Source organism: Apteryx rowi, unplaced genomic scaffold (genome assembly GCF_003343035.1).
Source record: "Apteryx rowi isolate R43461 unplaced genomic scaffold, aptRow1 scaffold_152, whole genome shotgun sequence".
Classification (NCBI taxonomy): domain Eukaryota; kingdom Metazoa; phylum Chordata; class Aves; order Apterygiformes; family Apterygidae; genus Apteryx; species Apteryx rowi.
In genome coordinates, this window is record NW_020447775.1 from 1,372,608 (window position 1) to 1,386,180 (window position 13,573).

The 13,573-nt window shown below is 43.3% G+C and overlaps 1 protein-coding gene across 4 annotated transcripts in view; it reads right to left on the minus strand.

The window, feature by feature from the left end:
* KMT5B (lysine methyltransferase 5B) overlaps positions 1-13,573 on the minus strand; it is a 29,626-nt gene that overhangs the window by 15,628 nt on the left and 425 nt on the right. The window contains exons 2-3 of one of the 4 annotated variants that reach the window (XM_026059092.1): positions 5,903-6,145; positions 4,949-5,096 (exon numbers count right to left, since the gene is read on the minus strand). In XM_026059092.1, coding sequence (XP_025914877.1) covers positions 4,949-5,096; positions 5,903-6,062 — 308 coding nt within the window. In that variant the 5' untranslated portion in view covers positions 6,063-6,145. Of the gene's footprint in view, positions 1-3,321; positions 3,395-4,200; positions 4,291-4,749; positions 4,927-4,948; positions 5,097-5,902; positions 6,149-13,573 lie in introns of those variants that run through there. The other 3 variants (XM_026059091.1, XM_026059093.1, XM_026059094.1) reach the window with 3 other exon arrangements.

Consider the following 13,573-nt stretch of genomic DNA (forward strand, 5'->3'; position numbering starts at 1 on the left):
CAAAACACAGCATCCCAGTGGCCTTTGAACAGCAGGCACTTTGTTCAGAAGATATTTTATTTTAGTGGCTGTGGAAAGACAGCATGTTACTGTTTACTAACGTCAGAGACCCAGCACAAAAGCTAACCCTGCGAGGCCGTTAAGCATTCAAGACAGCACAATATAACAAGAGTTGAAAAAACCAACCATTTATAACCAACATGGAAACAATTTCTTTAGTTAACACAAATTTTGGCTGTGTATCTTTTTTGCAACTTGTAATATGAGTACCTTTATTAAAAGCTAGTTAAACAAAATGAAATTTTTGAAGGGCAAAATTTAAAACTACATTTCTAATGAAGAAAATAATCCACCTCTATTTAAATTTCTTGAACTGAAACTACACACACCAGTGTGGTCAAAGCTCAAACACGGCCTAAATAGAAGTAAAGAAAATTCCAATAGCCACACAATTTCATTCTCCTTAACGCTATTAGCAAGTAAATCTTTTGTGTTTGTTTGATTTAATAAATACTGAGAAAAACTTGCCCTCACTCCTACTCTGCCGTTCCACACAGTAAACTTAATTTAGCGGTTAGCATGACCATGGTGTGCAAGCCACTCCATCTTTTGGAGATGAAACACTACGTTCTGCTAACGGTGCAACTACAGAAACTGTACAAGAGTAATATTTTTTGTATCCCMAAACATTCAGCAGCAGCAGAACAGTTAATTCCAACACAGCCATTGTGTATTTGGGAAGGAGAAGAGAGGAGGAGAAGCAGAAGCAAACTAGAGGACTTAACTGAATGAAATTATTGTGTCAAAACAAGAATAAAAAAATTAGAGAAGGTAGATTTTAGACCAAAGTGATCAAACAAAATCATTTTTGACAATAAGAACACAGACATTTAGGTCTGAAGAAGGTAAAAGTTTCAGTATGAAACAGCGGGTTGCTAAGTAGAAGGGCTGTGTACCTCTCGCACAGCGCCTCCATAGCACCACATCACCGAAAGTTAGCTACATGGCCACCTAACCTCACTTAGCAGGAACCAAATGACTTTTTCTACCTCCAAATCCCATTTATTCAAGATGAGTTCTGAGTCCTTTAACTATTCCTATCCTGAAACGAGCCGAGGAGCAGATCGGAGATCCAGCACAGACCCGTGAACGCAACCGATCTGGAACGCAGCATTTGCTGCTTTGCCCCCGTCTTTATCGCTACACAGAGGCCCTAAGGGACACAGGGTGACGTACCCTGTCAAGATCAGGAATGACTGGTGCTTTACCCTTTAAATCCAGCACTTGCTCTTGGCACCGTGTTGAGAGAAAGCAGCTTCCAACATCTAGGCTACATCCCCAAACACTTCGGCATGTTTGCTCTGGAAACCTATACTTAAAGCCTGTTCGTTTAGTCTCGCGTTATCAGACAGAACCTCCCCCACCACCTGATGGTTCGCAGCATCCCTGAAAGCAGCAATATGGAGCTAGGAAACACACATCTAGATTCTCCTAAACCAGATAAAAACTTGTGGCACTTCCTAAATTACTTGGAAACTTGGGAGACATAGGAACTGCTCTCAGTACTCCCCAGCACGATGCTGGAGCTTTAGGGAGCCAGGAAACAACAGCAAGTGACAGGTAACAGTCCAGTAGTTTTATGATCGAGAGTCTGGCTTAAGATTTAAATTACAACACCTTTGAATGGGATACAATACAATGTGCACTAGCCATTAAGGCATGCAACTTCAAAACTCTCTTCAGCCTAGGGAAATGCACCTGAAAATAAGAGATTGTAAGATGAGCAAGAACGCCCTCGGCCATTTACAAGTGTAAATTTTAATCCCTGGTAATACACGAGCTTCAATCCAGGAAATAGTTTGCAAAATAACGGGTTTTGTTTTTACAAACAGGACAGACGCACGACTAAGTAAATCTTACAACCAGGATAGCTTTTGTCACAAAAAACTGTCTCATGTAACAGGATTTGAACAAGAAGTGACAAAAACCTCTTAGAATAGCTGTATTTGACAACATAGTCCAAAAACCCCATATGTTAGGACGTGCTAACTGCTATCCTACTATTTTGGTAAGATAAGAGCCGAGCTACCAATTTGGGGGAAGAATGACCAGGTGGCCTGTGAAGAGGACCAGAAGCTCTGAGATCAGTCTGCTTTCTCTTAGAAATCCAAGATGAAAAAAAACAAAAAGTTACTTTTGGATAAAACCACAGAAGAAGTTTCCAGACCTACATTTTATGCAGTCCATCAAATCCCTGGTGACAAGAAAGGATTTCAGAGAACACTGGACAAAGTCACTGGGAGATCCGATTGAAATCTTTTGAGAACTAGCTTTCAACTCTCTCAGACTTTACTGACTTGAGAGCTTACAGAACTCATACACCAATTCCTCTGACAGAGGACTTCAGGAAGTGTGGGATTTTCTTTATATGGCTTCTGGAAAAAAGGAAAATGCAACCAAGTTCTTGTCACCACTCTACCATGAGATCACAAATTCAGTATAAAGAAGATGGAAAACAGTGAAAAAGAAAGAAAAGAAAGGAAAGAAGCTCCAACAATAATATAGATATTTTGCTAATTTTAACAGCTATATTCTGGGCAAAACACGAGGTCTTTACAAACTCTTCAACTAATGAATGAGACAGTACAGGAAGCGTTCACATAGAAGACATACATACAAAAATACAGACTTGGCTTCCCGAGGTACGGTAAAGTGCAACTTCAGTAAGTCATCATCAACTTATGCTAGCCTACGAGTTGCAAGAATACAAACCTCACGTGCATTTCCAGTGGCCGAACAGAATGCTTGGCACACAGTAATTTCCACAGTATGTCTTCAAACAAATCAGAAAAAGGGAACAGGAAGTATTTGCTTGCTACCATAAATAGATGTTTTGTTTTAAGCTCACCTTAACAGACAAACTAGCGTTTATATGGCTTTACCACACTGAAGCAAAAGACGCCCAAACACAAGCTGTAAATCTTAATTTCTCCTCTGGGAATATGTTTGGGTACAAGCATCTTATGTTTTTGAGCGAGTCTAGTCTTTTCGTATTTGCTTCCCCCCACCCCTTCCCTCAGTGTCATATGGCAGCAATAAATCTCAGGACTTCTAAAAAAGACTGCATCTTACTAGATAGAAGGAAGATGATCCAAGCTACGCAGCTATGATAATAAGCAGATGTCATCATTGTACCAAAAAGATAAACAAGAGCTATGCTGATGCCTTTATTTTAATTCATTGCAACAACAGAAGCTCTCTCAATAGGACATTAAGAAAGAGTCAAGAAGATGTGTTTCTGATAGAATTTTTAAGCCTCACCTAAGTATTTCCCATAGTGCTCCAAGATTAATAACTATTGTCCTTGAAGACTGCCTGTAACTGTTCTCCAAGTCTGAGAAAGGAAGAAACACATGATGATAGCCTTTGTGTAGTCTTTCGTTTCAAATCAGTAATTAAAAAAGTATTTTACTGTTGAAAACATATCAGCAGAAAACATAACATTTATGAAAGCAGCTTCTCCAACTATTCAATATTTAATACATAATTTCCTTAGCAAAAAGCAAAAGAACTAGCTACATACGCACTTCTGTACACTACCATTCATGCAAAAAACAAAACAAAACAAAAACCAAAAAACCAAAAAAGCTGTTGAGCATATATAATTAGCTCAATTAACTCCTGGAAATACAAAGTCACTATGGTAACTGAACTGTAAGAGCACCTATCTAGACACTGTTTTGGGCACAACGTGCTACTGTAACCAATAGCATGGAGAGAACAGGAAGAATGCAAGCATTCCTCTTACCGATGGATGCTGCACTCTGGGGAAAAAGAAAAATCTCTTTTAGCAAGTCTTTACAGTCATAAAGACCACACTGATGCAGTTCCATGTGCAACTCATGCTGTCAGCTTGTACCAGCCACCATTTGTGTTACACGACAACACCAATTAATTTAGCAGTCATTTTGGAAGCAATCAGCTTGTTCCATACATACAAGATCTACTTAACTGACCCTCTGGTAACGTGACTGTGCTGCACAGGTAAACTGCTCTTCTTTACAGATAGCCATGGCAACAGGTTTAAGGGGTAGGCAGGCTGTTTCCCATCATGTGCTGCCTGGAAACCCTAGCTCAGATCAAGGTCTCCCACTTATTTGTACAGTAACTAGCACACAGTTCCTGTCCTTAGGAGCTTACCATTTATATATAGCTTCTCCATTAAGCATAGCAATAGAGATCTTGTTCACAAACAAGAGCTTAACAGGGATCTACAGAATATACTTATGATCGGTGGCATGTCTGTAAAACAGGAAGAAGCATGCAACAACTAAACCACAAGTCCACACTGAGTTTAGGACAGAAGTATTCAGACAGGTGTGTAGCAGTGCTAAAGTATGCGCAGTTTTGGCAAGCAGGTTCCCAGTGTGCACATTAATTTATCTATACACCCAGACATGTCTGAGTAGCATTCCTTCAGCGTGGGTCCACATGAACTTGAGATCAAGCGGCACCAAGCCTGAAGTGCCTCGAGGTTAAGCCCTTCTTGTGAGGTGATAAGAGTAAAAAAAAGGTCAGGCATGTGAAAGAAACAGGAAACTCCCTAAACACTTAACTTCTTTGAAGTATTATTTCAAATAGCTAATGGTTTAAATCTTACTAATAGTTAACTGTTTAAGTTAGGACACAACAGTATCTATTAACATCCTATTCTACAGCAGGATTTGACATGAAGGCTGATAGAAATACCTATGATAGCGATACAAATGCATGCTGTTACGGAGCTCGGAGTTCCAGTTGCAAATTCAGCACCATTTTAAAGGCTGAAGCTACTCACAAATTGCCATTTTTTTCAGACTTTTGTAAACATGCAGGCAATTCCATAGTTGTCCTCTGATTACATCAATAAGATGATCAATTCTTTTCTAGAAGAATAAAGACAAGTTACCTAGTATTCATTTTGTGTGTCTGAAAACCTAAATAGGGATCAAGAACCAAACTAGTTGCTAGGTCATCGTTTTCACACAGCTCCTTGGCAGACATTCCTGAGGAAGGCACGTAACGACTTTGGCCCTCAAATCCTGAAGCACCGCTACCTGCAAATAGAAGAGCATAAATCAGATCTCACTTAGGGCATACCATAAAGCTAAGCTGTATTTCTTGCCACGGAGGGCAGGGAATGGAACACTTAAGGAGGAGGATCAATTTTTCACTCGTGCATTTGTTGGTTAATTTGATAGCCAATGGAGAAAGTATTTTAAAAAAGTTTTATGGGTGCCTCTAATTAATTGTGTTCCCTCCCCATACAAACAAAACCTTCCACAGTACACAGTTCAGTCATGCTTGCCCCTGAAATTTCAGACCTATAAACATGATAAAGCCATGAAAATACAGAACCCGATTTTCCAAAAATCTGAATAAAAGATTTACTCTGAATTTTAGTCCTTCGTCCCCAATCAATATTGAAAATAAAAATCCACGTTCCTTAAAAGCAGCTTCATAGCTGCTATTGATATAGGTGACTTCATTCAAAATGAGGTTTACATCTACACAAACATTCAGCTGGGCTAGCAATTCAAATCTTATCTGGAATCTATTTCCTATCACACTAGTTCTCAGCTAGTGCGAACGATGTATTTTGCATGTGACCGGTACAAAATAAATTTACATCCAATGATTTTCACTTCACTTTTGAACTGAACTGAAGAGATCCATATGCCTAAGTGAGTTATTACAACTTACATAAACATAATTAATCTGATGATAGCTACGTGCTGAGAACGTCTCTTAATTCATGAATTAAGGCAAGATAAAAGCCTGGCTTTCCAATTTAAAAATTCCTCCTTTAAACATTGGTAAGATGAATCACATACAACATTAAGCCACATAAATAAGTGCATACATCTGCTTGATCTTCTCTCAACTCCATTTTTGCCAGTCTTCGGATTCTCCTTTCCTGCGTGCTGCAATTTGGTCTGATTCTGTGGGTGGTCATTAGACGACTTGCTTCCACTTCTCCTGCCATTCACCACCATGTTCTTGGATTCTCCCAGCCACTTCATTCCCACAGAAAACCTGACCCAGTTGCATTTAGTCACTTTTCAGAAGGCTTGGAGAAGTGGATGAATATTTTCAGTTCCAATTCCTGCTGGAAATAAAACATGAAAAATAATTAGCACTAACCGGGAAACCTATTTTCAAAGCATAGCTTTTAAGGAGAAGGATTAGAACGTGACTGTCGTTTGCATTAGAAACAACAAGAAGTTGTTCATTAGCACTAGCACAGGGAGCTGTTGCAGACACAAACACGTGGGGAAAACTATTGTTCTGTAACTTGCTGCCACATCTGGAAGCAAAGACAGAATTATAAAGCTGATAAATTGTTCAGGCCAGAAAACCTCAGACTCAGGAACTGAGCAGGCACGTGTGTGCGCATGTGTGTCTGTGTGCATACATATACATGTGTGTGTGCACGTCCATGTCTGTATATACATATATATGCAGGCACATATATGTTCGTTCAGTGCTAATGAACAAATATATATATACATGCACACAGCTTTATGTGGGACACCAAAACCAGATTATTTTCAAGTAAGATTATATTTACAAATAAACAAAATCTATAACCTGTTTTGAATCTACAGCCAAGGGGCATTATGCAAACATCCTCTAAAAAGTAACAATAAGCACAATGAAATATTAAAGAACTCAGTAAAGATGTTAAATCTGCTGGTTAATATTAATTAATTAATATTAATTCAGAGTTCAGAAAACCTCAGTCATGATCTACGAGGTCCCAGGCTACTCTTGCAGCTAGTATTTAAAAAAAAAAAAGTTACATCTGGCTCAACGGTCCAGTACTCAGGTCACAAATAGAGCACAAAATCTACACTATGAAAGGGGCCAGCACACCCTTGTTTTTGCCTGCAGTCCAAATATCTTTCGCATAAATAATTATCATACAAGAAAGCTAACAATGTTTTCGAACACAGTGGTCTCACTCTGTGCCACTTGCAGAAACACCCCCCCGATCTACACAATTATTTTACAATTGCATTTATGCATTAATAATTCATTTACTTGCTTTTAGTTCATCCTCCTCCTGACAGCTCTCTCAGAGAAATAAATTGCATTTTTGTTTTCTGTTTTTTTTCCCTCCGAGGCGTTAATGCTTTGTCCACAGCAAGCTTTCTATATTCAGCGTACAGTGTTATCAGGCCACAAGCATTTCAGTCAGGCAGAAGAGATTCAAACTAACCAGACGTTTTGAAAAAATATCAGTGTAGGATATATATTTCATAACTTCTGTAGAAATTCCGGGTTTAATCAGTTAAGACTAGCATAACACTGAAATTCTGTTAAATACCTATGTCATCAAGCTACTTAAAGTCAAAGAAATATTTATGGCTAGATAATTAGTAACTAAAAGTTCCTTAGAAAGATTCAGAGAATTGAGGTATAAAAGACAAATAGCACGGAGAAGCAACTTCATGGACTTATTGACTCAAAAAAAACCCCAAAACACACCTTACTAAAACTATCTAACCAGAAATCTGTAAGTTTTAGAACCTTTTGCAGATGGTCACACCACAGAAAGACAAGAAGAGTATTCGCAGAGCGCAACAGCAGTATATTGAGAAAAAGTGGCTAAACTACTGCCTCGATATAGGGAAAGAGAGCTGAGAGGATTTCAGCGGACAAGGAATTCTCTTGCTGCCAGTGACTGAAAGAACTGGTTTTGACCTCAAGATAAAAAAACAAACAAAAACACACAAAACAAAACCAAAATACCCCCCAAACCCTCAACAAAAAGCAGGTTTAAGTGCCTATTTTGCTGGCCCTCCCGGCTTTGTCGCAGTACAGGCCAGAGCCGAAACTGAACAACTTGTTGCCAAGCAGAACGCAGAATTTGCTCTGTCTGCTGGCAAAATACAAAGTTACCAGTTACAACATTCAGAAAACAAAACCAAGTCATCTTAAAATTTGCTAGGGAAAAACCCCTCTTTTCACTGCATTTAGCCATACCCAGAACCAGGCAATTTCACACAGTCCCTCCAAAAAGCTGTTGGAAATCTCATGGCCAGATCTGTACTAAGCAACAGTAAAGAAAGGCTTTTACTTTTTTTCTTTAGGAAAAGAAAAAGTCTCCCACCAAAACTTCTGGCAGAGGACAGCTACCCCATGAAAATCTGCACTGAATGTTGCATAGACACTTGGTGAAAAACTCGCTCTGTTAAGCTTGACCCTTTCTGCTTCTCAATCAATTTATTTTACAGCTCTATATGCTCCAATATAAATCCCGTTTGCGCATTTTTGCAATAGCGATAAAACAAAGCATTAAAAACATAAACCCACGTTAAAGACTTCAGCCAAATCCAATCTTGGTGTCTTTATAAGCCAGGACTGAACTACACCTAACGCCCTGTTGGAGTATAACAGCGCTGTGCTGCTACGCCAGCGTTGAAGAGCAGCGCAGGTAAATGAAGCCTATCGTGAAGCCCCCCTGGGGTCGGTGAACGCCAGCACGCAGCTGCCTGGAGCGAAGATGCTCACACGGCAGCCTTCCAGCGCTTCTAACGCGCACGACAGCCACGCTTCGGCTGCGGAGAGGACAGCGATGGACCTCTCACGCCTACGTCCGAATCGCAGGAGGGCAAGCAGTATTTATACCGAGACACTCCTGCATAACAAATATTGCAAGGACAAGGAAATCACTTCTGACGGCAAAGCTAAGGAGGAATGTAAGGCCATATAAGAACACTCAGACCATACTCAATTTTAGGGAAATGCAACATTTAGCTTTTGCTGCAAGATGTACTGACACAGATGACTACAGATGCCCTTGCCAATTCCCCACAGTAAAACCAAAAAGCAACTCACCTGGTGAAGCCTAGAAAAAATTCTGGTGAAAAACTCATTATTCCTCTGACCCTAGCAGTGTGAGATATAAACACTGAGCACGTTTGCAGAAGCAAGAAAACTTTTGTCTCCATCTACTGTTAGCTTTTATTTTCTAATACTGGCCAAATAGTAATACGTGTCCGGAGAACTTCCGGACTGCAAGCGTGTTTCTAGCAGCTGCTCTTCCTGCTCTCCCAACACCCAAACCCTGCCTTCGAGAGACAGCACCAAGAGCCAGAACCAACAGACATGAGCCTTTTCACAGCGAGTACCTCCCTTCTTCCCATCACCCTCATCACCATCAGCCCATCTTTATCACATCTTCGGAGGCAAATCTGCTACCCCTCCCTCAACACCAACTACCTTCTACTTCGAACTCGCAACGACAAGTCCTTCAGGAATGGAGGGAGCAGAGTAAGAGGATGAACATCATCATCTTCCTATTCAAGAACAAAAAAAGTCCTACCTGGAACATACTCATACCTCCAATTCCCGTTAAAGGCCTTTTCCACTACAAAACACTACGCAGCGCACGGCACACTTAGGACTTGAGGCTTACCTATCCTGTTAAGTTTACCAGCACAGTTAAAGCTTCCAAGGGACCTTTTTTCTTTCAATGCAAGTGTCCACGCTTTGGTTTTAACCCTTTATTATTATCCTGCCGTAGCTCTACAGGCCCATTTCCTCAAGCTGCAAAAAACCAGATCAATCATATTCTGCTCCTCTCATCTAGTAATTTAGCGTTTCACTGCAACAGCGCTCTTAAGATGAAAACTCAATTACTTTTGTCAGGTTCTAAATCTATCAAACCTATTAACGTGCTTTCCGAACGCTATTTTTATTTCAATAACCTTAAGAAGCACCAATCAAGAACTGAAGTGGAAATCGATAAACAGCTCAAAACGGATACTCATGAAGCCAGGTATATTCAAAAGTGCTTACCGGACTGAGTAAAGACTACAGTTCGTATTTATAACACATATGAAAAGCCTACATCCCCTTACACTGGAAAATGCAGCAAAGCTGTATGAATTTGAGGAAAGAGATTCTGTGGCCATAAAAATGGATCTCAAAAGCTGCCTGAGCCTCCCAAGTTATGTGCTCGCATCTGCGATATCAACTCAGTAAAGCCTTGCTGTGAGGGAAAAAAAGTTGCACAAAATCAAATAAACGAAACCCTGAAACGTACAAACTCACAAATACCAGTGACCGCAAGAAATCCAAGTATCATTTACTTCAGTCCACCGTAACACAGCTTTCGTATGTAAATATTTATTAAAGGCCAGAGATCAGCTTCTAAACAGAAGCAGTGCATTTTGCTCACCACGCTCCAGGAAACCGGCAAAGACACTGGGATCGCAAGGTCTCCTAGCAGACAGGCTCATCCTCCCCTTCCTCCTGGTCTCCAGCACATGGGCTGTCAAGGGACATCCTTCTAAACTGTGGGGTCTTCATTTTTTAAACTCAAGTCACCTAAAGCAGCAATTCTTGGGGTTATCTTCTCGAACTATAGCTGCAGAAAGTCTGCCTCAACAAAACGGTAGCCTAGGCCAGATGCAGGATGCTAACAAAATGTTTCACATAGGACTGGTTGATCGCATCCTCTGCTTTCCGGACAAACCAATGGTACCAAGAGGAAAGATAAATGTCTCATTACTGGCAACTGTAAAATAACAACTGACCTTTGAATCTCGGAAACAGAGTAAGAGCATGCAACCAGTTTTTCTATGGGATCACCAGGCTGTASAGGATTTCACAACCACCACAGCCGAACAATTAAAAAAAAAAAATCCACTAATAAAAAAAAATTTTCAGGTTTCTGAGAATACAAGGAAAAGACTCCTAGTGAAATCAAAGCAGAATGAAAACTTGCACAGCTCTCAGGAGTTTCTCAGAACTGCCTCAAACCCTATTTCAGTCACTATTTTTGACAGCTCAGACAACTACACTAAACCGGACGAGGCACAGAAGGCTTCTGGCTCACAAAGGGTGCAAAGCTGAGGCACAGCGTCACTTCCAACAGAAATGCAATGATTTACTCTGCGAACTACTATTAATGACAGTAAAACAACGCAAAACTAGCCTTAGCACAAAGGTCTTTACACCCACAAAAAGGAAAAGATCTGGGAGTCCATAACCCCTGCAGCCAAAGCTGTATCTTATAGCCACTTGATTTTAAGCTCCCTCTCGATTTTGTCCGACCCCAGCATGACTGTTTCAGCACATTAAGCCCCAAGAAACATTCACTTTTTCTGCAGCGTTACGTTCCAGTCAGTCAGTTCTCTGAACCACCCGAGCGCAGAAGCAGACCTGGATTAACAAAGGCACAGGGGAAGGTGCAAGGCTGTGGCAAAACTGCCTCAGGTCAGCTCACACTGCTGCAGAACCGCAGCCCTGGGGGGCGGTTTCGTGACAGCAGGCGCCGATCCAAACCTGGGGCTGCCACAGCTCCAGCCCCTCCGCAAGAGCTCAGCCTGCACATTCCCACCTTCCCTCTTGCGCCTGTTCTTTCGCAGCCACGTGATTTTCGCATACCAATTTGGAAACTAATCCGGTTGCAATACCGGCACAAAAGCCATAGTGTAGCGGGATGAATGAGGGGCACAGAGGGAAGGAACACGCGGAAGTGCTGAAGCAGCTCCTGCCCCTTCTGCTCCTGCCCCTATCTCCTCCACCGTGGTGCCCTCTCAGGGCGAAGCAAAACCAACGGCYGAGCCAAGCTAACAGCAAAGCACCCCGAGAAGGCTCTGCGGTCTCCCTCGCATCACCGCGACAACTCCAGCGTTAGAAACCTTTCTCAGAGACAACCTAATGGCACGTTGCTTCTGGGAGAACCTYCTGCCCCCCCTTGCCCATTCACACTAACATTTCTGCCAGTTCTGGTGCTCACTAGACCCCCTCCATGAGCCAACTTAACTGATTAACCCAACAGGAAGCAAAAAAAGGCAGATAATTTTCTGCCGGCTTAATGAGCTGAACAGGTTCAGCAAAGGATGCACCGGGCACTAGAGCTCGGGAGGCGCAGTAGCGGGGCAGCAGCAGCAGGACCACTGAAAGGGAGGGAAAAGCAGCTGCAGCAGTTCAGTGCTGTAACTCGCACGGCTTCACCCTGGAGGTCCTTGGTCCGGCAGGCCTTGCGAGCGGACGGACGGACGGGAACGGCCAGCGCTGCAGCTCGATGGCCCCTTCGGCAGCACCCCGCGGGTGCTCGCGCCCCACGTCCACGGCACACAAGCGCGGAGCGCGGCGACCGAACYGGGGAGGTAACCAGAGAAGAGCTGGCTTACACCCTGCTCGCCGCCGGCTTGCGCTGCTGGTGGCGGGACGGCACCGCAGGACGATACAATACGGGGGGAGACAAGAAGAGGGGCTGGGGAAGCGGTCGGGAGCGCTGAAGCTCGTATTGCTCCCGAATGCTTTGCACTGTCAGACCACAGCCTCAGATCCGCAGCTGAGCGCAGAAGTATCAGACCTTCCACTCACGATGTTAACACAGCCGTCCGGGCTGTTAAAGCACAGTGCCGGAGGAAGCGAAAAGCGTACCGGGAACTGTAGTCCTACAACAGGACAATGTTAGCAGAGCAAAAGTRACATGCGAGAACCCTATTCGGCGCTGCCACTGAAAATACAAGGGTGTACTTTCCCTCGCAGCCTCCCACATATTCATTTCATATACTAAACAGTTCATTTAAATAAGTCTTATTTTCCAGTTTGTCAACTCAAACCGGGATAAAGCAGAGTTTTGTTTCCGTCTGGCCCTAGTAATAAGAGAGCAGCACAAAGATAAACAAGAAAAATCCCACTTCGCAAGCAATTAAGTTCTAAATGCATTTCTTCATACAGCAAGAAAAAAAACTCCTAAAGAGTTCAAGGCAAAATTTCATTTTGAATCAAAATAAAAGAGGACTGCTTTATGAAAAAAAAGGACATAACTACACCTGAGTTTTTATGCTGTAATACATTGGATCCATACGGACTAAAGGCTCCCACTATTTCTACGGTTACATTTCCATCTCGTATTTGCCACCGCGAGCTGAACTCCATCCAACACGCAAGTGTTCCAAGTTATACCCCTAACATCCGTATATCTGCTGGGACCCAGCTGAGCAAAGCAGCACGTACTTTCCCTTGCCTTCGCTCTTTCAGAGAGCGATGGGTTAAGACCTCAAACTTTTAGATAGAGAGAGCCTGGACAAACGGATGCTTTACGCCTTCCGTAAAGGTGTGTATTCCCCGTTGCAAAAAAAGGACAGAAAAAAGAAGGGAAAGGGCGCAGGAGCAGGACGTCGGGCACTTCGGCCCGAGCGGCCCCGCAGCGGCGCAGGCTCCGGCGAGCGGCTCCACAGGAGCCGAGCTGCGGCCGCCGCCTCCTGACCGCCAGCGCCGCGCGGCCCCGGCCTGCGGCACCGCCTTCCCGGCGCCTCTCGCCAGAGCCGCGCTACCCTCGCGCCGGGGCGGGGGAACGAAACGAAAGGAAATGAAGAAAGAAGAAAGCCCACCCGCACAGCGCGGCGGGGACGCGAGTGGGAAACGCTCCCGCGAGCGGGGGGCGGAAGGGAGCGGGCCCTGCCGGCGCCGCCGCCTCCCGGCCCCGTGCTGCCCCCTAGGGCTCGGCTCCCGCCGGCTCCGGGCACCGGCACCGAGCACCGGCCCCGGCCCGGCCCTCAGC